The sequence below is a fragment of the Anabrus simplex genome, chromosome 1 (genome assembly GCF_040414725.1).
Source record: "Anabrus simplex isolate iqAnaSimp1 chromosome 1, ASM4041472v1, whole genome shotgun sequence".
NCBI classification, from domain to species: Eukaryota; Metazoa; Arthropoda; class Insecta; order Orthoptera; family Tettigoniidae; genus Anabrus; species Anabrus simplex.
In genome coordinates this window covers 1803435370-1803462678 of record NC_090265.1, presented here as the reverse complement: position 1 = coordinate 1803462678, position 27309 = coordinate 1803435370, and the positions used below count along the sequence as shown (strand labels likewise).

Below are 27309 nucleotides of genomic sequence, written 5' to 3'. Positions count from 1 at the left end.
ACTCAAAGCTTCATAAAATTTGTCAAATTCACCCTCATCTGCACCCTCACACGGTGAATACACGGACACAATTCTAGTGCTCATTCCTCCAACTGACAAATCTACCCACATCATTCGCTCATTTATATGACTAACAGAAACTATGTTGCGTGCAATGGTATTCCTGATAAAGAGCCCTACCCCAGACTCGGCCCTTCCCTTTCTAACACCCGTCAAGTACACTTTATAATCTCCTGTCTCTTCCTCATTATCTCCCCTTACCCGAATATCACTTACTCCTAGCACATCCAGATGCATCCTCTTTGATAACTCAGCCAGTTCTGCTTTGTTTCTTCCATAAGCCCCATTAATATTGATAGCTCCCCATCGAATCCCATTTCATTCGCCAAGTTGTTTCCAAGGAGTCCCTCACCTGTCAAATGGGAGTGGGACTCCATTACTCCCATAGGTCCGAGGCTTGCTTAAAGTGTTCTGAGCTCGGTAAATTCATGAAGCACGATGCTGCCCTACTTGCACATAGTCCAAGTGAGGATCTCTCCTCTAACGGGTTATGGACCACACCTACTGTATCCTGTATATTATTTGAGGGAGACCTACTTTCCTTCCTGTGCTCTGAGAGAATCCTAATTATCTCCTTCAAACTCTCCAACTCCTCCATCATACTCCTTAATGCCTGGCCACACCCACAGTTCCTACACTTGCACTGCGTAGCCATTTTTTACGGAATAATGGGAAGAAAGGGAAAAATAAAATAACTTATTCTGTGCAAATAAAAATGAAAGGAAAGAAATATTGTCTAGGATAGTTCACAAAGATCACACAACAAGGTAATTAATATAAGCTACTACTACACTACAATACTACTTAGTTGTACGAATTCTTTTCTTACAACACCCTAACAGAATGAAAATTGCTGTTAATTACTGAAAACCGAAAGTAATGTCCCAGTGGGGACACGTTTCTAGCCTTTCTCTCCAAACATTTTAGGCCTAGGTGACTCAGCTTTGAAATTTGTACCACCTTGGAATTTTATCCCAACTCTGTTTTAATTTTATTTCCTGTGCGACTTATGTCGCTAAATTTAATTGCATCTTCTCCGCCCGTGGGGTTATACTCCATCGTCCATATACGGTGTATTCTGCTCCTATCCTGGTTATTTTCTGCTCCAGTGTTGGACCAACTCTAGAGCGAGTCTATCTCCCGCAGCTCGTTCGCAATCCAGCTAAGTTCGGCTTTGAGTAGCTTATTGGTGTGAGGGCAGTTCATTATCGTCCATTATGGATGTTGGATGCGTTTTGCGTTGGCTCATTGCTAGAGCATCAATATACCACAGCATGCCTCAGTAATTCATAAAGTATGGGGGCTTATGCCCTCAATAGTTGTATATGATTCTTCTGGGAGTGGACATCTGCAACTTACGTACTAATTTCATTCATTTGGAAAGTTGTAAGTATAAGATCCCGGCTGACGCCATGCGTTAGCTTATGTACAAGGACCAAAAGTAAGTTATGTTTTTCGAGATAATTTTATGTTCTTTTCTCCTGTTCCTGGATTGCCTCGCCTCAAAACTTGATTAAATTTGTGGATATTATTCTGTCCTACGAAGAACAATTCTGATTGATCTTCTTTCCGAATGAACTTGAAAATTTGTAAAGTGAAAAGTACTCGGCTTACTGACTGCACCTTTTCAAACTCCGTATCGCAAGAAGAACTCCATCAAAACCTGTTTATCTCTCTGCATTTTTCTGCGAGAAATAACTTCATTGTAAATCTTAACTATTTTTCAGATCATGTTAAAGATATGTTGTTAATAAGAAATGACAGTTTTACTAACGCGTAGTCGTCTGCTGTAAAAATTGAGACCACGCGATTTTCTCAGGAAACCCAAATTTTCTTATTCTTTTAATTTCCATTCTCTTGTTCTCCTTTTCAGTATGCAATATATATTCTTTTTAAATAATTATGGTTCTTGCTCTTATTGGTTGTTTCTATGGCAACTGTTGCCCATGGTGATGAGTTGTTGGCATGATGTTTGAGCTGTTGCTCTTTCCCTTTCTTTATTGGAGTGCATTAGCTCTGTAATTGTGTTGATGTGTTTAAACCCTATATCTTTGGGGTTTGATGATTAATTTGCGCGGGTTGTGGAGGTACCTGGTATCTTTAGTGAAGCGCGGTGAATTTTGAGTCATGTTGGTTAAAGCTAACCTTTGTGTTTCTTTTGGTTTTCAACTAGTACTCGGTCCACTTTCTTTTACTTTTCCTGGAGTCCCCTTGAGTTCTGGTTTCTTCGAGAGAATCCGTGGTCTCTCATTATAAAGTCCGATAATTAATTAAAGGGCAAGAAATCCTGTAATATTTTGAAATTAATGTGCTGGAAAAACTGTTTATTTTAGGGGCTTCTGCCAGGAGATTCTATTCTTTAATGTTAGTTTTAGTTTTTAATTTAGAGGGCGTCGCTCATCTCAGTGGAAAATGTTTTGACTTAATCCAGTCTTATTTTATTTAATTGATTTCTATCTTTTAAATTTAACTTGTCTTAAATGGTGCACCGTAAGTTTTAAAAAAGAAAAAAGGTATTCTTTCAAATAATTGTAAAGTTCTTGTAAATGAATTATTAATTAAATTTTAATTGTTTAGAGAAAGACATTTTGGTGTTTTTCTTTCAAAACTTCATTCATTTCATACCGTGCCTATACTTAATTTTGGATCCAACTATTCTCTGCGTTATGGGCCGTCGGCTAACTAGTTGGCGAGTATTTACTGACAATTTTGATGGTCAATTTTTTTAGGGTTTCTGCCATCTTTGTTCTTTGTTTACTTGTACCAGTAATTGCCGGTACGCTCTACACAATTCTAAACTGCAGTTAAGTCTACCCTAATTACTGCAACAGAATTCTAGTAAGAGAGTTAATACAGATACAACAGATACTATAGATACTGTACTACACAAATATTTCACAATAATAGAATAAACACACTAATTTATAATAAGATACCTACTATAACACACTACAATGATTTTAAACTACATTCACACGTATCCTAATTACAATAGGTTATTATTAAGCACAAACAGAAATGAAAATTGCAATTACACTTAAAGTTTGAATTTTGCAAGAACTACCGTACTCAAGGATTACCAACAACGTTAAACGCGTAGACAGAAGATTATTTCTTTAGTGTTACTTTATCCTACTATGCTCTAATAGAAATGAAACCTTGTGTTTGGTTAAATGCTTAAATATAAAAAGGATTGCCGTACACAAAGAAAAACACGAATATAACTGACAAGATACTATCTAATATACCTTATCTTCACTACAATTCTCACCTGAAATGTGGCTATGTGATTATTACAGCTGGTGGATTACTATTATTTTCCCTACTCCATGGGACGGAGAATAAAAGTGTCCTTAATTAGGCCTACTGAAAAATACGAGGTTGTCTACAATTTCTCAAAAATATTTCTGTCAAAACTACTCCTACTACTCCAGGGACTTGAATTGCAATTACTGGGATATATGAACTTTATTATTATTAGCTAACCGCTCATAAATACTGAAAAATTGAGGAAGCGAAACATAAATTACGGATACTTTAAGTACCTACTCAGAACTACAAATGATTGGAATACAAGATCAGCTGATTTTTATTTATATTTACTTGACTACACTATTTTATACACCCTTTGTTCACGACTGTAGCCAACAATGCAATATTTGAATATGACGAGTGACAATAATCAATAACAAATGACGACTGTTAACTATTACCATGTAATCTCTTTAACTTCTTTTTAAATGGAAGTTTACAGGCGTATCATGTTTTTTAATGTAGTAAATTATTACCTTCGCGATAGTTTGAACGGATATCTATACAAAATACCGGAGAAGTTTCTGCGGAAGTTACGATACTATTTCTTATGATAATCTGCCTTTGTAAGTATTATACCAACAAACCTACAGATATTTACAAATATTTTTAAAGTTAATATTATTACCCAAAGTACTTCCTAAACCTAAATTCGAATCAAGGTACACCTAGCTAGCCTACTTAACCTAGAAAACGCAATTTACTGAAGACCAACTGAATTACTTGTTATAAAATTGAAATAAAATAAATATTATTAGATCAAAAAGGGTGCGACTGCAATCAGTGTGGTGGGTTGGTCTGAGGGGTAAAATTGTCATGTTACATGCTTCAAAAATATTACTAAACTGTCGAGTTGAAGCTACGGTACTGTCTAACAAATTTGTGTTGAAGTCTCCCATTATAATAACATGTTCATAGTCTGGCAGGAGGTTTAATATTTCTGTCTCAAGGTCGGTCAAATACCCTACTTTCGGAGGCTTGTAAACCACTCCTAGCAAGCATTTTGCTCTAAACAGTGTTATCTCTACAAACAAAAACTCCGGTCTACGTTCATAATGTGAAAGTGAATGGCTAATTACTTTAGGGTTGAGGTCTCTGGCAACATAAGCAGCCACCCACCACTGCCTTTACCCTCGTGGTCATTTCGTAGAAGGACGTATCCGTCTGTGTCAACAGCTGAGCTGGGGCATTTGCTGCTCAGCCACGTTTCAGACATAAGAATTGCATGGAACTGGTGCAAAGAAAACAGGTTATGCATTTCATCCATACGCGTCTGGGAGAGCAAAGACTTCGCATTACAGTGACAAACATTAAGAGCTCTTGGAAAGCGTTTCATGGTTTATTCAACATAGTAGGGGCTGAAAGAGGACGTGAGTTTGCTCTAGCAGCTGGGTGTGTGAAGGGAGCGGATAACGGAACAGGGGGACAAGGGGATGGAATTAAAGGAATGCACTTAGGCCTGCTGTCGTCAGAAGCATGTCCTTGTTGTGTTAAAAGCTATGCCAACTTCGGAACAAAGAAAATAACTAAAACAGAACTAACGAGAGGACTATGGTTAAATACAGTTCAAGCAATACTGATTACTGTAGAAATAAAAGACAATGCAAAGCTAATAACAATGACAGACCACACTACAGACAAATTATACAAGGTAAATCACCCAAATGAGTCTATGAAACTTTCAGTTATGACATGAATTTAATTGTTATTTCTAAAAAAAGAAAATCTTAATAACATATTATTGTTACCCACGCCTAATGGAATATCAGCTAAATAGTATGTAAACACACTTGACTACTTCACTACTGTCACTGAAATAACAGAGAAAAAGTGAACTAAATAGGACTTAAATTCTTTACTTGTGACACAACTTGGAGCAGTATTTACTGCACATGATTATAAATTAGGAAAGTTCACATCATCATAAGTGGATGATTGTGGAGATTCTAAATAAGTGGAGTTTTAATAACTATCACTAGCTGGAGAATTGTCTGACTCTTGGGGTGTTGGTGCTAATGAAAGGCATTTCTAGTTGCTACTCTGTCTTTGAATATAACAAGTGTTTTATCCCATATTACACATCTAGCCATCACTAAAGAAATCAAAATGACATTGTTCTACAATTTTACAAAACACAACAAACAACAAGTGTGCTGCAGTAGTGGTCACAAGGTCACAGAACAGACTGGCAGTGGTAATGGCCAGAGCCATAAGCTACTTTACGGCCGACTTTTGGTGTGTGCGAGTGGCCTTCAGCCTGCTAAGCAGACAATAGAAATTAAAATACATTTCATTAATTTTATTTGGAATTGAAAGTATGTTGACTACTTTCGGACAGCTACTCCATCATGGATTCAATTTATTTCAATGGGAATTACTTTGTGGACAATTTGGAGGGAACCACAGTTGACATATCTTGCAGAACATTCGCATTTGAAAATATTCGCGGAGAAATCGTGTGCACAAAACAACATTCAAATCTGACTGTTAAGAAAGATCAATAATGATGCCTTTTCCTTACCTGTCCTGCACTTTCTATCCACTTCATTCTTTAATCGCCTGTATTCTTTTCTGCCCTCCCCATTTTTTGCATTCTTGTACTTTCGTCATTCATCAATCTAGTATCTCCTGAGTTACCCATTCAATCCTAGATCTTTCCTTTCTTCCTAACATTTCTTCAGCAGCCCTGCTGACTTCATTTTTCATGACTCTCCACTCTTCCTCTATAGTGTTTCCTTCAGCCTTTTCATTTAGCCATTGTGCAACATGTTCCTTGAAACAATCCCTCACACTCTTTTCTTTCAACTTTTCTAGATCCTATCTCCTTGCATTTCTTCCTTTCTTCAACTTCAGATGGAAATTAATGACCAACAAGTTGTGGTCAGAGTCCACGTCTGCTCCTGGGAAAGTTTTGCAATCCAACACCTGGTTTCTGAATCTCTGCCTAATCATAATGAAGTCTATTTGATACCTTCCAGTGTCTCCAGGACTCGTCCACGTATACAGCCGTCGTTTGTGGTGTCTGAACCAAGTATTAGCAAGGACTAAATTATGATTGGTGCAGAATTCAACCAGCCGACTTCCTCTTTCGTTCCTTTGTCCCAATCCAAATTCTCCTACTTTACTACCTTCTCTTCCTTGGCCTACCACTGCATTCCAGTCTCCCATCACAATTAGATTCTCGTCACCTTTTACATATTGTATTAAATCTTCTATCTCCTCATATATTATTTCGATTTCTTCATCATCCGCTGAACTAGTAGGCATATAGACCTGCACTATTGTGGTGGGCATTGGTTTGGTGTCTATCTTGACAACAATAATTCTTTCACCATGCTGGTCGTAGTAGCTTACCCGCTGCCCTATTTTCTTATTCATTATTAAACCAACTCCTGCATTTCGCCTGTTTGATTTGTGTTGATAATTCGGTGGTCGCCTGACCAAAAATCCTGCTCTTCCTGCCAACGTACTTCACTTATACCGACTACAGCTAACTTTAGTCTACCCATCTCCCTTTTCAGATTCTCTAACCTACCACAATGATTCAAAGTTCTAACATTCCACGCTCCGACTCGCAGAATGTCAGTATCCATCTTCCTGATGATCGCCCCCTCTCGTGTAGTCGCCACCCGGAGATCCGAATGGGGTACTAGTTTACCTCCGGAATACTTTACCCAGGAGGAAGCCATCATCAGTATACCATATATGCAGAGAGAGCGGCATGTCCTCGGGAGTAGTTTCCTGTTGCTTTCAGATGTGTAGCAGTCTCAACATAGCTAAGCCATGTTAAATATTATTACAAGACCAAGTCAGTCAATCATCCAGACTGCCACCCTTGCAACCTCGAACCCCCCCTTTCGATGAACCATTTGTTAATCTGGTCTCTCGACAGACACCCATTCGATATGGTTGCACCTGTGGCTCCCCTATCTTCTTCACTGAGTGGCATAAGCCTCCCCACATGGTTCGCAGTGAAGGCTTTCAATTCAGTCAGGCAGAATGGGTACCGACTTCAAGCCCTCATATGACATGAAGTTACAGTAGCTTGCATATTAATCCAAACACAGTAATTTCAAGACTTTTTCTAAAGTAATGTTGACAGAATCCTGCATTCGCGCTTTCAAGCGAATTGCACTGTAGGTGTTACTGGTAAGATTATTGGATATTCTTTATAACAATCATTAAGTGAAGGATTTCAAAATTTTGTTGTGTTATTGTACTACACTGATAATAGATGCCTCCCTGCAGAAATGTTAAAAACTTGAAAAAATAGCTAAGTATACCTCTATGACACACAGACTAATTGCTTCATTATTCGGTGTGAGTATGGCTACTGGAAATTCAATTCTGACCGAGAAACTTGGTACTTTTTATTTCTGGAGGAAGGGAACTCTAGTTGGAAGTGCAAGACTACTCCAAACGAAGCTCATTAGGGAGAGTAAAATAAACCCCAGGAGCTCAGTTGTTGACATAAACCCAGGGTGGGTTCACCACAGACTCTTGAAGGCACACTGTAACCGTACGTATGCACGATCCCCAAATTTTTAGGTTAGGAAATTTTCATATATAGTTTGTAATGTTAAAATCATGTAATTTTGTTTATTGAGAATGTAAAAACGTAGTATTATAAGAAGAATGTGTAGTTAGGGAATATTGCATATGTGCATCATTATATTTTGTATAAATTTCCGTTTGGGTAAGAATCTGTAAATATGGCCTAGCCGTAAGGATTGTGCAACCAGGAAAACTGCGACTACATCGGGAAGGACGGTTGAAATCAGTTGAATGTGTTGCAACAAAGTGGCTTGGAAACACGGGGTACGGCAGGTAGTATAGGCTGAAGATTGGAGTGGATCAATGCTGAATGTGTTGCAACAAAGTTGCTTGGAAACACACGGTACGGCAGGTAGTATAGGCTGAAGATTAGAGTGGATCAATATGTTGCAACAAAGTGGCTTGGAAACACGGGGTACGGCAGGTGGTATAGGCTGAAGATTGGAGTGGATCAATGCTGAATGTGTTGCAATAAAGTGGCTTGGAAACACGGGGTACGGCAGGTGGTATAGGCTGAAGATTGGAGTGGATCAATGCTGAATGTGTTGCAACAAAGTGGCTTGAACCACGGGGTACGGCAGGTGGTATAGGCTGAAGATTGGAGTGGATCAATGTGTTGCAACAAAGTGGCTTGGAAACACGGGGTACTGCAGGTAGTATAGGCTGAAGATTGGAGTGGATCAATGCTGAATGTGTTGCAACAAAGTGACTTGGAAACACGGGGTACGGTAGGTAGTATAGGCTGAAGATTGGAGTGGATCAATGTGTTGCAACAAAGTGGCTTGGAAACACGGGGTACGGTAAGTAGTATAGGCTGAAGATTGGAGTGGATCAATGTGTTGCAACAAAGTGGCTTGGAAACACGGGGTACGGCAGGTAGTATAGGCTGAAGATTGGAGTGGATCAATGTGTTGCAACAAAGTGGCTTGGAAACACGGGGTACGGCAGGTGGTATAGGCTGAAGATTGGAGTGGATCAATGTGTTGCAACAAAGTGGCTTGGAAACACGGGGTACGGCAGGTAGTATAGGCTGTAGATTGGAGTGGATCACTGTGTTGCAACAAAGTGGGTTGGAAACACGGGGTACGGCAGGTGGTATAGGCTGAAGATTGGAGTGGATCAATGCTGAATGTGTTGCAACAAAGTGGCTTGGAAACACGGGGTACGGCAGGTGGTATAGGCTGAAGAATTTGGAGTGGATCACTGTGGATGTACGTGAGTGGACGTTCATGTCACATTAGACACTCAATAGCCAATACGAGGGCTTTGTTTTAAGCAAGGTTGGTTTGACTGAGTGACGCGTCAAGAAGTGCCTGTGAGAACGTTGCTACCTATAAACTTTTCGGGACGCTATGACCACGTGCAGCAAGCCTATATAACCATGTACGCGTGTGTGGCAAGTCATTCGGACTCTGATTCTGTTTGTGTTCTTGATTCTGTGTTTCTCACTCGGACCGGCACGTGGGAGCTACCTTGCGCAGATTCCTAGGCGATGCTCTATTTTACCTACGGAGTGAGCACGCTAAATATCGCTGATGCTACAAGTTTCTGGTGGCACCAAAGCGTAGTGGATGTGTGGTTGTGCACAGAGCTAATTCTGGGTAAAGAAGATCGTCGGCCGAGTATCCAGTTACGGTTGGAGAAATGTGAGGCGCCACACTAACCTGTGCAGCACTCAGGAAGGACTCAAGACGTCGATGAAGTGTGTAAATAAGGTTAGGGATGCTCTTCGTAAAGAAGGTTGCATCCGTACGTAGAGAAAGTCGTCGTACTTTTCTGTAACAGTAGTGAGTGTAGTGGGACTCTTACCTGGAGGTATGTTAAGAAATGTGTATCTCGTCAAGTAATGATTTTGTTATTGGTTGTAGTGTGTATATTTGCCTTTGTAAACGACAAACGAGTAGGTCTCTTCAAGTAATGATTTGGTTGTTGTTAGTAGTGTGTATATTTGACTTTGTAAACGACAAACGAGTAGGTCTCGTCAAGTAATGATTTGGTTGTTGTTAGTAGTGTGTATATTTGACTTTGTAAACGACAAACGAGTAGGTCTCGTGAAGTAATGATTAATGTTGGTTGTAGTTGTTTGTACGTTGCCTTTGTGGACGGCAATCAGGAGGGGGTCTCTTTAAGTGATGATTATTTTTGTTATTTATATATTTTTTATTATTTTTTGGAAAAACAATTGGCGCCGCCAACGTGAGGCAGAATGATATCCAGACTTGCTATATGACCTCGATAGGCACATTTGGTCCAGTGTTTTAGTGAGCTTGTGTTAGGAGTTGTGTATCGGTGTGTTGTCAAGTTTTGACTGCTATGTTTATCAGTGGAGCATGAATACTAGTGAGAATAATAGTAATGTTATAAATTTGGGAAGAAGTGTAGTGCATAAAGGAAGCATGTCTGTTAATGATCAGGAGAGCAGCTCTGACACAAGCATACAAAGTTTTGATGAAAGTAGTTGTCTGAGTGAAAATATGTCTATGGAAAAAGTGTATGAATTGTAATGGGGGGTGATGGGGAAGTTAGTGAGCAAAATCAAAGTAACATGGCAGGTAATAATGAGTTTATGAAGTTAGTATTAGAGCAGTTGGCTAAATTGAGTGATCAAGAGAATAATTTGAGTAGTAAAATTAGTAATCAGGGGAAGGAATTAAGTGATAAAATTGAGAGTCAACAGAAGGAGTTGCATAGTTTTGGCAAGACGCTTACAGAGAAAATGGAAGAGAAATTTTCAAGCATTAGCAGAGAACTGCAGAGTGTTAAGGTTAATACAGAAAGGAGGTTTGAACTGGTGGAAGAGAAGTTTATGAAGGTGGATGAGATTAAAATGAGGCAGGATGTTATAGAGAGTAAAGTTGAAGGCCAAATCACTCAATTCCAAAACCAACATGTTCAGATGGAGAAGGACAAAAGTGAACTTAGATCTATTCTTGAGGAGAAAGTGGAGAGCGTGAAGTCTAGTGTGACAGAAGAAATTCGAGGAATGAGAATTAATGTGGACACTAGAATTAAGGAAACAAAAGAGAAAACTGAAAAGTTAGAGTGGGAATTTACTAATTTAAAGTCGAAGGGTTTACACATGACCGAGGTAGTACAGCACAATGAGGTGGTCAAGGAAGTAGAGTTGCCACGGTTCAATAATAGGCAATTAGGTCCTATGGAATTTCTCAAGGGAGTTAAACAGAGATTTGGGAAAGGGCTGTCAGATGGTATCACCCAGTGGGATACCGTAGAGGTTAAGATTTCTGAGGCTCTTATGGGGGAGGCCAAACTCTGGTATGATGTATACAGGGAAACGATTACTTGCTTGAGTGAATTTGAGGTAGCCTTTAAGGCCAAATTTTGGAACAATGATATTCAAGGGAAAGCCAAAGACAAAGTTAATTTTGGCAGATATAGGACTCAGGGAGGGGGTAGCATGACTCAGTACTTCTTGGAGCATGTGTTACTAAATCAGAGCCTGAACTTAAATTCATCAGAACAAGATATGGTGAGAAGTATGTTGGGACATTTTTCTGAAGAGGTTCAGTTGGCAGCATGCATGCAGAGAATTAAAACTATTAAGGAAATGGAACAGCTGTTAGAGGGTTCGATTCCTTAAGTTCTGCTAGGAATAGGACAGTCATTCCAGTATCCGCCAGAATGGTGGACAGAGACAGAATGGTCCAGGAGAGCACCATCGGTACCCTGACCAAAACAATCGAAGTGGCAACCGCAGAGGTCAAGACCCAGGGAGGAATAACCGTGGTTATGGCAGAGGTTCTGAGTCCCGCAGATATGTGGAAAATCGGGACAGGGATGAACAAGGATCACATGGGAATCATAATCCAAATCAAGATGATCAGCCAGCAAGAAGAAATTTAAACGCTTAAGGGGCGGGCGAGATAGGTCAGGCGACTTGTCCCTAAATGAAGATGCTGTTGTAACATGTGCTATGAAGGAAATTAACTATCAAATAGATGTTCAAGAGGATCTGATTAATGACCACATTGCTGACAAGGGTAATTTAAGTAACATGGCCATTAATCCCATTATTGAATTCTTTATTGAAGGGGAGAAGGTGAAAGTGCTTTTGGTAGAGGTAGCCAGAAGTCCTGTATTAATAGCAGATTCTACGAGGAGTTGAAGTGTAAAGGAGTTGAGTTTGAGGAGATTCCTGCGTCTAATGTATATGTGATTCCTGCTGTTGGTAATAAGTCGCAAAGAATCAGGAGCCAAGTCATTGTTAAAATGAGTGTTGGGGATGTCGTGATTGAACAAATATGCTTGGTGGTTCCAAATTTAATTTATTCAGTTATCTTGGGTTCAGACTTTCTGAGTAGGAGTAAGTGTAAATTAGATTATCTGCATGCTGAAGTAAGTTTGCAGACAGGGGAAGATCTGAAATCTGTTAGGTGGCAGAGAACCAATTTGCATATGAGATGTGTCGTATTCAGGTGGTGAAAGAGAAAAACTTGTCTTTGTCGAGAGAGCGAGACTTTGGAGAACATTGTGATGATTCGGAGAGAGAAGATGGTAGTATCCCTGATGGGAAGGGGAACTTTAAGAGTAAAGAGGAGGAGATTAGAGCAGTTGCAGAGAAGGTGGATCTAGATAAAGATCAGAAGGAAATATTATAAGAGTTATTAATAGAATGTAAGGAAGCGTTCTCTGAGAAACCTGGAATGACAAATTCATACGTACATTCGTTCAATGTTACGGACAGGTCGAGTTTTGATAACTATTGGTATCCCATACCCCACGCATATGCTAAGGCTGTAGATGATTTAATTAAGGAAATGTTACTAGATGGGATTATTGAGAAGTCAGTGAGTCAGTATGTGAACCCGTTGATAGTTGTGGGTAAGAAAGACGGGACAGTACGCGTTTGCTTAGATGCTAGGCAGATAAACAAACGCATCACGGCTGATCATGAGAGACCTGAGACCACAGAGGAGCTCATTCAGAGATTCGAGGGTAGACCTTGGTTGACCTCTGTTGACTTGAGTTCAAGATTTTGGCAGGTCCCTCTCAAAAAAGAAGACAGGCCATTGACAGCCTTTTTACATCGTGGGAAGCTGTACCAGTTTTGCTGCATACCATTTGGCACTAAGACGTCGTCTTCTGCCTTGATAAGAGCCTTAGATATTGCACTTGGTCCAGAAACTAATGAGTTCACGACGACGTACATTGATGACTTAGTAATTGCTTCTAGAACATTTGAGGAACATTTAGAAAACTTGTTTACTGTTTTTAGTAAATTGTTGAGATCTGGCTTCACCTTGACATTGAGCAAATCTAAATTTTGTACCCATAGTGTCACTTTTGTGGGGCATGAGATCACACCTGAAGGTGTGACACCTGAGATAACTAGGCTTGATAAGATCTATTTGGCTAAGACATCTAGGAACGTGAAACAGTTGAGATCATTGCTAGGTGTATGTAACTATTTCAGGCGATTCGTGATTAAGTACTCCTATCTCACAGAACCGTTTAGAGAGCTACTAAAGCAGAATGCTCAATGGAAATGGACGAAGAGGCACGAGGAAGCGTTAGAGGCTTTGAAGAAAGGGTTTCACGAGGCAGTCATATTGCGGTACCCTAAGCCAACGCTGGGCTTTTATGTGATGACCGATGCATCTGATTTAGGCATAGCAGCGGCGTTATGTCAACCTGACGAGGGAGGTAATTTTGGTGTAGTTTCTCTGGCCAGTAGAGGGCTTAACCCTGCCGAGAAAAGATACACTGTAAGTGAGAAGGAATTGCTTGCGATTGTATATGCACTTAGAAAATTTAGAGTTTATTTGTTAGGCAGGAAATTTACGATCTACACAGATCATCATGCTCTTGCTTTCATTAGGACCTGTAAATTGATCTCGGGTCGCTTGTCGCGGTGGATACTGGCAATCCAAGAGTACGACTTCGAAGTGGTTCATACAGCAGGGAGCCAGAATGCCTTTGCAGACTATATGAGTAGGCACCCCGCTGACATGCAAGGGGAGGTAAGGAACAAAGAGAAGGAGGGAATACTCATATGAAGCTTGAGGACGGAAGATAGTAAGCAAGAGAAATTAAGACTCTTAAAGATGAGAGAAGAACAGCTCAAGGACAAAGAACTGAGAGAGATTAAACTAGAATTGGAAGTGGAAGGAGAAGGAAAAGATATACTTAGGGGGAGTAAGAAATATAAGTTGATAGGTGACTTGGTGTCAAGAGAGGATTTTAAGGGGCGTTGGAAGGTGGTAGTACCACAGTCCCTCAGGCCAGATATAATTTGGTTTTACCACATAGAGCTGGGTCACTTTGGAGCAGACAAGGTACTGGATGCCATACAGGAGAATTTCATCTGGAAGAATATGGGGAGAGACATTAGGAAGACTTTGGCAAAGTGTGATTCCTGTCAAAGAAGTAAACATCCTAATCGTTATCTGGAGGGCCCGAGGCAAGCGGTGGTGACAGATGGACCTGGAGAGTTGGTTTGTGTAGATCTGTATGGTCCTCTTGTCAAAACTAAGTATGCATATCAGTATATATTTGTTGTTATTGACTCATTCACCAAGTATGTCAGATTGTATCCTTTGCGTAAGGCCACTGCGAGGGCCTCTGTGAGGAAAGTTCTGGAGAGGCACATACCAGAGTTCGGTAAACCAAAAAGAATCTTGTTGGATCATGGATAACAATTTACTTCACGTACATGGAGGGACGGATTGAGTGATATATTTTTTTTTTGCTAGGGGTTTTACGTCGCACCGACACAGATAGGTCTTATGGCGACGATGGGATAGGAATGGCCTAGGAGTTGGAAGGAATCGGCCGTGGCCTTAACTAAGGTACAGCCCCAGCATTTGCCTGGTGTGAAAATGGGAAACCAAGGAAAACCATCTTCAGGGCTGCCGATAGTGGGATTCGAACCTACTATTTCCCGGATGCAAGCTCACAGCCGCGTGCCTCTACGCGCACGGCCAACTCGCCCGGTGATATTGGTGTTAAACAACAACTACCATCATTCAAAGTATTCCTCTGTATTCTTGCTGTTAATCTGTACATATCGTTATAATTTCATGTTTAATGTTATCATTTTACTTTTTATTATGGTATTGTCACTTTTTTAACAATTTTTATCATTCAGTTCAGGGCCCTGACCTAATCCTTGTAAATTAAGGCTGATGATGTTCGCTATGTCGAACGAAACATGTTCCTTTATTTAAGACACCTCATGATTGTTTTATAATTCAATGAGTAATATAATGTATTGAGTAGGTGGTTGTGATTAAAAGGATTTTATAATTTTAATATATTGTCCTCAATACGGTTCCATTATGAGATTAATTACATGATATTGGTGTTAGCGTACATTACTCTTCCATACGATATCCTCAGGGAAATATGTCTGAGAGGGTAATGCGTGAGCTAGGCCGCATGTTTCGCACATACATTAGTGAAAACCACAATTCTTGGTTTAACTAATTGGAAGATGTGGAACATTGGTGCAATATGACAAGACATGACAGCACTGGATTAACACCAATTGAGCTGCAGTTGGGTCGTAAGCATGATCGGCAATTGGCTAGGATTCTAGGTCTTTGTACAGGTGAAGATGTACCGAAGGATTTGGTGATTGATTTAGCGAGGCAGAATTTAAGGAAGGCAGCTGATAGGAGGATGATGCAACAGGGGAGGCATCATGGACATAGTTTTGAAGTAGGGGAGGAGGTGTTACTAAAGGTTCCACACATTTCATCTGCAGACAATGAGGAAATTCATAAGTTTTTTAAATTGTATCAGGGACCTTACACAATAGGTCAGAAAGTAAGCAAGTGTGCTTATCACCTGTTGAATAACAAAGCTGACATGATTGATACACACAATATTTACAATCTTAAGAGGTATGTAAGGTGAAGTATTGTAGGTTCAGATGTTCTGTGTATAGTAAGAAGAATGTGCGAATTTTCTTTAAATCTTGAGTGAATTTGACAGGCTGTGAAGACTTTGAACTGAAAAGACTGTGATCTGCTCAGATGTATTGTATATAAATCTTCACAAATCAAGGGGAGGTATTGTAACCGTACGAATGTACAATCCCCGAAATTGTAGGTTAGGAAATTTTCGTATATAGTTTGTAATGTTAAAATCATGTAATTTTGTTTATCGAGAATGTAAAAACGTAATATTATAAGAAGAATGTGTAGTTAGGGAATATTGCATATGTGCATCATTATATTTTGTATAAATTTCCGTTGGGTAAGAGTCTGTAAATATGGCCTACCCATAAGGATTGTGCAACCGGGAAAACTGCGACTACATCGGGAAGGACGGTTGAAATCAGTTGAATGTGTTGCGTCAAAGTGGCTTGGAAACACGGAGTACGGCAGGTAGTATAGGCTGAAGATTGGAGTGGATCAATGCTGAATGTGTTGCAACAAAGTGGCTTGGAAACACGGGGTACGGCAGGTGGTATAGGCTGAAGATTGGAGTGGATCAATGTGTTGCAACAAAGTGGCTTGGAAACACGGGGTACGGCAGGTGGTATAGGCTGAAGATTGGAGTGGATCAATGTGTTGCAACAAAGTGGCTTGGAAACACGGGGTACGGCAGGTGGTATAGGCTGAATATTGGAGTGGATCACTGTGTTGCAACAAAGTGGCTTGGAAACACGGGGTACGGCAGGTAGTACAGGCTGAAGATTGGAGTGGATCAATGTGTTGCAACAAAGTGGCTTGGAAACACGGGGTACGGTAGGTAGTATAGGCTGAAGATTGGAGTGGATCAATGCTGAATGTGTTGCAACAAAGTGGCTTGGAAACACGGGGTACGGCAGGTGGTATAGGCGGAAGATTGGAGTGGATCAATGTGTTGCAACAAAGTGGCTTGGAAACACGGGGTACGGCAAGTGGTATAGGCTGAAGATTGGAGTGGATCAATGTGTTGCAACAAAGTGGCTTGGAAACACGGGGTACGGCAGGTAGTATAGGCTGAAGATTGGAGTGGATCAATGTGTTGCAACAAAGTGGCTTGGAAACACGGGGTACGGCAGGTGGTATAGGCTGAAGATTGGAGTGGATCACTGTGTTGCAACAAAGTGGCTTGGAAACACGGGGTACGGCAGGTAGTATAGGCTGAAGATTGGAGTGGATCAATGCTGAATGTGTTGCAACAAAGTGGCTTGGAAACAGGGGGTACGGCAGGTAGTATAGGCTGAAGATTGGAGTGGATCAATGTGTTGCAACAAAGTGGCTTGGAAACAAGGGGTACGGCAGGTGGTATAGGCTGAAGATTGGAGTGGATCACTGTGGATGTACGTGAGTGGACGTTCATGTCACATTAGACACTCAATAGCCAATACGAGGGCTTTGTTTTAAGCGAGTTTGGGTTGACTGAGTGACGCGTCAAGAAGTGCCTGTGAGAACGTTGCTACCTATAAACTTTTTGGGACGCTATGACGACGTGCAGCAAGCTATATAAGTATGTACGCGTGTGTGGCAAGTCATTCGGACTCTGATCCTGTTTGTGTTCTTGATTCTGTGTTTCTCACTCGGACCGGCGCGCGGGAACTACCTTGCCCAGATTCCTAGGCGATGCTCTATTGGTCTTAAGTATATTTTACCTACAGAGTGAACACACTAAATATCGCTGATGCTACAAGTTTCTGGTGGCACCAAAGCGTAGTGGATGTGTGGTTGTGCACAGAGCTAATTCTGGGTAAAGAAGATCGTCGGCCGAGTATCCAGTTACGGTTGGAGAAATGTGAGGCGCCACACTAACCTGTGCGGCACTCAGGAAGGACTCAAGACGTCGATGAAGTGTGTAAATAAGGTTAGGGATGCTCTTCGTAAAGAAGGTTGCATCCGTACGTAGAGAAAGTCGTCGTACTTTTCTCTACCACAATACGATTTTTGTTCTATAACAGTAGTGAGTGTAGTGGGACTCTTACCTGGAGGTATGTTAAGAAATGTATATCTCGTCGAGTAATGATTTTGTTATTGGTAGTGGTGTGTATATTTGCCTTTGTAAACGACAAACGAGTAGGTCTCTTCACGTAATGATTTAGTTGTTGTTAGTAGTGTGTATATTTGCCTTTGTAAACGACAAACGAGTAGGTCTCGTCAAGTAATGATCTGGTTGTTGTTAGTAGTGTGTATATTTGCCTTTGAAAAAGACAAACGAGTAGGTAAACAGGTAAGGTTTTAAAGTAAGTCTGGAGCTTCGTCAGCCTGATGACCGTCGCCTTGGGAGAGGGAGTTACTCATTGCTCTACATAGTTATATATTCCTGTAATTGTTTTACAGGTGGCGCCCATTGTCTTGGTATTTATACTTATTTCACTCACCGGTAATTCATTTCATATTTTCTATAGATTGCAAACGGTTACAACACCAGCAAAGGAGCAGCTTCTAATGACCATAATGCAAGTGATATAGGCTGGACTGGGTGAAAGCCAATTCAAAGTATGTGTGTAATGAAACATACTGGCCGATATTCAGTCAGAGTATGATGAACAATGAGAAACCCTCCAGAGCCTGAGTTACAAAAACTCACTCCAGATGGTGAGGAGCGAGATCTTGCACCATGTCACACATTCCCTTGGCCTGTCAACTCACCCGATATCAACTAATTGATGGGACATTTCTAAGAAGAGAGCGTGATACAAACACTTATCCGTGTGTGGTTTCACGGTGAAGGAATAAAGAATATTTGCACATAATTGGTAGAATCCATGCCAAAATGTGACCCTGCTGTTTTGAAGAACAAAGGAGGTCACATCAGGTATAAATGTATAATTTTCTGATATTGCAGAACTGATTTTTCAATTGCTATTTTCATGACTTGTACTATGAGAACAGTTTTTCTTGTTCCGATTAAATTAATTTGCACGTTACTGTACCGATGCGACTAGGTGTGCTGATTGGAAGAGGTGTTGCGCATGCTATGAGGGACACAGATAGCTGGAGTATAATTTTAGAGGCAGAGTCAACTTCATGAAAGCACTGTGATCACGTAAACTATCCGATTTAGATTTAATAAACAGAACTCATTTGTCAAATAATCATATTTTCCTGTAGAGTACGGATGTTTAATCAGAAGTTTTGGTATGGTGATGTGAGTTTGCAAACAAATTTTAGTGGAAAAAACATCCTGTTACAATGGTCGAATCATGCAAGTCTTGCTCAGACTGTAAACAGATGAAGAAAGCTAGGAAAAGGAGTGGATAGTAGTGTTACAAATAAAACACTGTCTGTATTATCAATCTTGCTTAATGTAGGATGAACTGTTAGAGATGACAACTAACTAGTCAGGCTCGGTGGTATAATGCACGACGACTCCAGCCTCCAACGTGCCAACTTCTTACCTTTTAAATTTTTATTTTATTCTTCTTTACAATTTGCTTTACGTCGCACCAACACACATCGATCTTATGGTGACGATGGGATACGAAAGGCCTAGGCGTCGGAAGGAAGCAGCCGTGGCCTTAATAAAGGTACAGCCTCAGCATTTGCCTGGTGTGAAAATGAAAAACCATCTTCAGAGCTGCCAACAGTAGGGTTCGAACCCACTATCTCCCTAATGCAAGCTCAAAACTGCATGGCCAACTCGCCCGGTCACGCCAACTCCGACAACCACAAAGGACGGCCATCCACTGCCATTCATGCACAGTCCGTTTGCAGCAAGATTGTTTTATATCCTCGATGAAGTTCCAGAGTGTTTAGGGTACATTCTGGTTACGCCTTCCAGAAGATGCAAAAGAAATGGAGGCTGCTCAGCACTGACAGCCCTTCCACTGCCCACATGTCAAAATGGCGTGAAGATTACACGTTATAATTCTCATGTTAGGTTGTACTGAAATGTACGAAGTGTTGTCATCTTTTTAATATCCACCTATTCAATACAAAGAGATCTTTTTTAAGAATTAAATATTATTATAAAATGTTACGGGACATGTTTCGCCCATATTAAGGGCATCAGCCTGTATGGTGAAAAATCAGGATCCTGATTGTTCTTACAAGTCGTAAAACGAGGATATCAATATAGATGTTAGTCTAAACATAAAAAATTACTAGAATGTTTTTTGTTAAAATTGTAGTAACAAGCTGCAAGATTATACTTTCCGGAGCGTTGAGTCAATGTGCCCAAAAACCTGTTGTGGGTAGAGCAATAAACAGCTCAATCTTTATAATGAAACAGAAATGTGTTTCCTTGATACCTCCTGTTGGAGGATAAGAAAGAGTAAAGCTGATAGACTGTTAAAGAAGTTAAATTCGTATGTTAAGTCTTAAGTAGCTGTTCAGATGTCTATAGTCTTATTTAACTGGCTTGAAGGAGCGAAAGTCGAATGTGTTATGATAAGATAACAGTCTTCTTTACGTAGTTGTGGGAGCAAGGAAAAGTATTCGGCTGTCTATAGTTGTATTTATCTTGCTTGAAGGAGCGTGTGAAGTCTGTAACAAGAGGTGAGTGAATGCTTAGGAAAGAGAATGTGGGTTTAAAAAAAGAAAACCTGGAGAATGTATAAAACACGTCCCCTTTCGTCTGTAAAGATGAAAATCAGTTATGGAAAGGTTAGTTGAAGAAAAACAATGTTATGTGTATGTTCATTTATTTCTTTGACTGTTATGGTGCTAATCAGTTGATATGGTAGCGTTGAATGACTGACACTTGTGCTTCTAGTATTGTATCGATGTGAGATTGGCGGAGGGGAGCGAGTGGGCGGGGCGTTAAGTTTGTGTGCTGTTGGTCGCCAGAGATTTGCGTGGTCGGACAGGGAGGGAGTTGTGTAGGGTTGCGGGAGAATTGTGGGGGCGGACATGAAGGGAGTCAAGTTAGTTAAAGTAGCGGAGGTTCTAGAAGATAAATTGGCCACTTTTCACAGTTTAATTTACAGAGCTTTAAAAATCCCTCTAACACCCAAAAACCTTGAAACAGAACTAAATTATATAAAGGATTTAGCAAAAATCAATAGATATAAACCAGAAATGATTAACCGTTTAATAAATAAGGTCAAATTCAAATTAACAACAAACCTCATCCCTGACAAACCCAAAAAATCCAAATTTGTTACGTTCACCTACAACAATCCCAACTTTCATCACGTCTTGAACCCAATAAAAAACAAAAATACCGGAATAGCTTTTAGAACAACAAACACTAACCAAAAATTATTTTTTAATCACAACACAGTCAATTCAAGCACGCAATGCAACGTCTCTTATATTGGTCAAACAGGCCGGAGTTTTCAAACTAGGTACTTAGAACACTATAATGCCATTAAGCACAATAAATTTTCAGCTATGAGCTCCCATATGAAAGAAACAGGACATCACTTCACAAGGATAGAACAAGACCTCACAATTATTAAAAGAGTACACAAAGGAAAGTTGATGAATGAACTTGAAACCATCTATGTATTTTTGGACCAATACTACAACAAAAATCTAAACCTCAACGATTTGATTGAAGTCAAGAATCCATTATACGAAAGTTTACCCAAATTATTGCAAACTCTAAATCCAAAACATAACTACATTCTTAAAAATCTTAAATTAACATCTTCTAGAACCTCCACTACTTTAACTAACTTGACTCCCTTCATGTCCGCCCCCACAATTCTCCCGCAACCCTACACGACTCCCTCCCTGTCCGACCATGCAAATCTCTGGCGACCCACAACACACAAACTTAACGCCCCGCCCACTCGCTCCCCTCCGCCAATCTCACATCGATACAATACTAGAAGCACAAGTGTCAGTCATTCAACGCTACCATATCAACTGATTAGCACCATAACAGTCAAAGAAATAAATGAACATACACATAACATTGTTTTTCTTCAACTAACCTTTCCATAACTGATTTTCATCTTCACAGACGAAAGGGGACGTGTTTTATACATTCTCTAGGTTTTCTTTTTTTAAACCCACATTTTCTTTCCTAAGCATTCACTCACCTCTTGTTACAGACTTCACACGCTCCTTCAAGCAAGATAAATACAACTATAGACAGCCGAATACTTTTCCTTGCTCCCACAACTACGTAAAGAAGACTGTTATCTTATCATAACACATTCGACTTTCGCTCCTTCAAGCCAGTTAAATAAGACTATAGACATCTGAACAGCTACTTAAGACTTAACATACGAATTTAACTTCTTTAACAGTCTATCAGCTTTACTCTTTCTTATCCTCCAACAGGAGGTATCAAGGAAACACATTTCTGTTTCATTATAAAGATTGAGCTGTTTATTGCTCTACCCACAACAGGTTTTTGGGCACATTGACTCAACGCTCCGGAAAGTATAATCTTGCAGCTTGTTACTACAATTTTAACAAAAGATATTCTAGTAATTTTTTATGTTTAGACTAACATCTATATTGATATCCTCGTTTTACGACTTGTAAGAACAATCAGGATCCTGATTTTTCACCATACAGGCTGATGCCCTTAATATGGGCGAAACATGTCCCGTAACATTTTATAATAATATTTAATTCTTAAAAGAGATCTCTTTGTATTGAATAAGTGGATATTAAAAAGATGACAACACTTGTAACATGCTTTGTATTTATGGCGTGAAGATGTCGCTAGTAGAGGGAACATCAGGAGAAAGAAGAAACTAGCTTTTGCAGCTGTGTCAGCAATACAGCCCACAAATTTTTTATGTCTAATAATATTGGCTTCATGCCCCACTAAGTACGTTTATGGTTTTCAAAAGATGCTGAGGTGCCGGAATTTAGTCCTGCAGGAGCTTTTTTTACATGCCAGTAAATCTACCAACACAAGGCTGATGTACGAATAATCAGGATGAAATCTGCCAAGTTGGGGTCAGAACGGCATCTGAGCCTGGCTATTTTTTTTTTTTTTTTAGTCTGTTAGAGTAACTGGGCTGACTACCCACGAAAAATCTCTTATTTTTTTCTGCTGTAACCTGTACTTTGGCAGCTGTACTCACGCTACACAAGAATCAATAAAACAAAACAACAGCACAATTTGCGTTCATTACCTGGGAGGATTAGAGGGTGCCAATACGTTGGCAAAGTATTCCTGATTTCCTTGGTTACCACGGATCACTTCCGCTACGGTGTTGATGGTTTCTGTGAGAATGTCAGCAGGAACTCCACTTGCCATCAGGATGTTACATAGAGCCTCTAGAAGTCCACAGGCTTTCATTGTCTTCTGAGACGAGAGAGTCACTTGTGCAGGGTTTCCAGGGGTCACTAATGTCCGTACTACCTGGACAAGAAAAATTATCATTACAGACATTCTTCTATCGTTTGTTCCAGCCAATATAGTGGTCTTAGTGGGCGGATCGCCCGGCTAACATAGATATGTTCTAGTAAGATAATATTAATGCATATTTGAGTCAGTGAGTGGTCCAAATTAAAATGTAAATTTTCAATGATAAATCTTCATTATTATCAGCATAATTGCTTCAATTACATTGCTTTTTTACAATTTGCTTTATGTCGCACCGACACAGATGGGTCTTACGGCGACGATGGGAAGGAACCGGCCATGGCCTTACTTGCCTGGTGTGAAAATGGGAAACCACGGAAAACCACCTTCAGGGCTGCCAACAGTGGGGGTTTAAACCTTTAGCTTTACAATCGCGTAGTGTGATGCGCAGAGCGGTATCTGAATTAGCGTGGAATCGCAGGTGAGCACTCAATTCCGCATGCCACTCCACAGCGACCAAGTGGTAAGCAGTAGAACACTAGAAGTTCAAAATAATCTGTTATGTCTCGTTTGTTTTAATATCACTAAAGTAGTTCAATTTTTCAGTTCATGTTTTCCTGTCTGATATTATTCTTAATGCCCTGAGGGGAATAAATTGAAATTTTATCATATTCACTTTTTACGTAGTATTCCCTACCCGGCTGATAAAAATTTCTGGAGAGAACACTGTAATACTTTGTGCAAAAGTAAGTGGTTGAATCACTAAGGACTAAAGTAGGCAGCTGAGTTCAAGATAAGTCTTATTTCTCAGAAAGTAAGACTATCTACAACAATGGGTGCCCTTTACTCCCATATCATAAGTAGGGTCATTAAATTTTACAGTACCATGAGGTTCTTATGTTTATTTGGTTTCTTTTTCTTTAATATCAAACCGCTAACAATGACAGAAAAATTCAAGTATCTAGCATTAATGATGCCACGTTACATGCCGATACTAAAACACTTGTTAAGGAAGGAAGGGATTTTTTTAAACTACGAATATAGAGCCATGAAAGTATTCACGTAAACGGAAAATTAAAGGTGAACTAAACGATCCATTAAACAGACTATCCCTTGACTTAATTACTTATTTGCTGTTGCTCCCTCTGGAGCATAGACTATTCGTTAGTAATAATAAAAACTACGGTAGCTGTTCGTGTAAACGTAGCCAAGTTACAAAACAAAAATTAAAGAAAAACTAACCAACCTGTTAAAAAAGCTCATTAGACTATACCAAAATAAATCAATAAAATACATAAATTAATGGAGAAAAAATATAGAAAAGCCATTCACATAATCATGAGCTGATTGCGTAGGTTAATGACGTGACAAGGAGAGGACTACACCTCGCAGTTAATCCTGGAGCAAGACATAGTTCCTGAATGTAACTTGATCGACAGACTGAAGGGCTTGACCGAGGTAACATTTTTAGATGAAATTTGTGTTACCGGGGAATTTATTTCCCATTCTTCTTGTTCTCTGTGACTGGATGTCACCTTGCCCCTAGCGCTCATGTTCTCTAATATATCGTTAGTTGGCAGCGAGTCTTGCTCTGCGACTTCATTCTGCTGAACGTTAGCTGTGAGAGAGTTGGTCCACCATTCTGTGGCGATGGAGCCGGGTGTAGGGTGTAATCACTAGAAATGTTTCTCCAGTCGTCTTCATCATTTATTTTATCATCTTTACTGTGGATTATCCTATTTTAGAATGACTTGTATCTTGTGGGAGTGATCTGCATATTATGGTGCAGCTGTCCAAGATACTGTAAGTAACGTTGGTGTCTTTCGGCATCTGATTCAAAAGTCCTCCTGGACCAAGACATCAGCTTCTCGTGGTCATCATTTTGAGCTACCTTGCGGAGCTTGGCAATATTACGTCCCTGTTCGGTACATTTGAAACTTTTCTTCCTAAAATTATTTCCTTTTGATTGGGCTTCTCTTTGTGTAGCTTGAAATTTAAGCCTGCTAACAAGTTGTATTATTTCCATCTATAATCACAAAGAATGGGTACTGTCCACCTAATCAATACTTTATTATATCTTGTTACTAAGCAGTACCGGTTTCGACCTTCACAGAGGTCATCTTCAGCTGGTCATAAGATCTAAAGTTAACTTAAAATAATTTTAAAAACATTACTAAATCTAATGAAGAATGTCACATGATGTGAGTGATAAGATTAAAATATACAATATATAAAATATACAATGATATGATGTATCTTCTGGTTTAAAAACAAGCGTCAAAATTCTATGACATGTATGTGTTACATAAATTTCTAGTGTACTGTTTGTGAGTAGTAGATAATTTGGTGAAATACAATCTCAACAAGTAAAATATTTATGGCGTTCTTGAAGTACACTTTGAAGTTCAGTTCATATTGGTGAATCGTTCTATACATTCATTGATATGTTTATACTAAACATTCTGGAACATTCTATGATATGGATGTAAAAAAAATTATCAAATAATACATTAAAATACGAAAAAATGTACACATGATTCTTGCGGTACGTTTTGGAATTATATTAATTTTGTACATTCACAGATATGTTTGTACCAAGCATTCTAGAATATTCAACTATGTATGTTGTTTTTCTTTTAAGTTCATATGATTAAGAATGTTGAATAATGAACATGAAAATATTATGGTGTATCATTAGTTTTCTTGGTACTAATCTCGTTAAAAGATATTGAGTAGGTGCAGATGCTCCCTCTTTGTAGTTTTGTTGTTGGACATTCAGTAATCTGCGAGAACAGAGAAGAATGAAGTATAAGAATTTTCTCAGTGGAATGTCTAATGAACGTGTGGAATAAGTGTTTATTTACATAATCCTGTTGACTGGTCGAATGTGTACTGTTAGGGAGCACGTCGTGTACTGCTCCGTGTACGTCTAGGGCTAGTACTTGCGGTAACGGAGAGGGGAAGTGGAGGGGCATGAGGGGTATTGATTGGGGAAGGTGAGGTAGAGTTGGTAGAGAGGGGAAGTGGAGGTTCAATAGGGGTAGCGATTGGGAGAGGTGGAGCATGGCTGGGCGTGTCTTCGGGAGGTTCCTTGATATATATTGGATTCTGTTTTTTAACTATTTTTATGTAGGTGTTTTTTAAAATCGGGATGACTGTATTAAAGAGAATATTAACTTTATCTGTAATTTCGTTCAAGTTATAATTTGGGTTTGCGTATTGATCTATAGTAATGTAAAATTCTTCCGTTATATTATATATATCAATACGGACATGAAACTGACAGATTACAGTATTATTTCCATCCGGGTTGAGTTAAACCATTTCACCGCATATAACGTCGGGTTAATTACTTGTTTAATTATTATTATTATTTCCTGCAGACTCCTTTAAAATATTATATAATGCATTATTGATTTCAAAATTATGTTACAGGCGGTTCAACTACCGCAAGAGTTTTTAAATTATGATCTGATCTCTCTTTGATATTAATTTTCTGTTTCCCCTTTTATTATTTTATATTAACTTGTAATTATAACGCATTCTCCTTTGTTTAATCTCGTGTGAGCTTCCTATTGTTGTGTATTTGGTTCAGGATTGGTTGTTCCATCTCGTTGCTATAGTAATGGACATGATGATCGTTGACTGAGCAAACGGCGTGCCTGTTTTCCCTGTTTTTCTGTAGAATGTAAGTGTTTGTGGTATATTTTATGTTAATTCTTCATTCTAAGTGTTTTTTGCACACTTTCTTTTGCTTCTTCGTGGTTATATTTTTCTGGTTTATTTGTAATTTAATCTAAATGATATAAACTCAAACTAGTGGACTCTTGCGGTGACATGCTTTGCGGACTAATTTATGGCATCAAATTGGGAATTTGTTAAGTGAAAGAAGTTAAGGATGTACCTCAAATTATTATTTTAAGTTAAATTTAGGATAATTGGTTTAGCATTTCTAGCATTTCCTTTCTGCGTCAGCCAATTGCGTTTCATTTAGTTTCCTGGTTGTTAATCTTGTTCTAATTTTAAAGTATTATTATTTATACATTCTTGAGTTTTAGTTGAAGATGACCTTAATTTTTGCTTTCTCTTCATTTAATTTTAAAGCTTAATTATTCCTAAATTAAATTTTCCTTTAAAAGGTGTTTTTCTTTTATCTGATACCGTAGACGGATGTTTCCTGATCCACACCTTCCATATTACAGCCTGAGTTTTTCTTTCCCTGTCTTCTTTTGGGCCTTG

At 39.4% G+C, this 27309-nt stretch overlaps 1 protein-coding gene across 9 annotated transcripts in view; it reads right to left on the bottom strand.

The window, feature by feature from the left end:
- The window catches only part of p115 (General vesicular transport factor p115), a 637868-nt gene that overhangs the window by 477117 nt on the left and 133442 nt on the right, over window positions 1-27309 (bottom strand). For all 9 annotated transcript variants that reach the window (XR_011017628.1, XR_011017629.1, XM_067138596.2 and 6 more), the window contains exon 7: window positions 22898-23127. Coding sequence is in view for 7 of the 9 variants with exons in the window: in XM_067138596.2 (XP_066994697.2) it covers window positions 22898-23127 (230 nt within the window). In the remaining 2 variants the exon portion in view is untranslated. The remainder of the gene's footprint in view (window positions 1-22897; window positions 23128-27309) is intronic.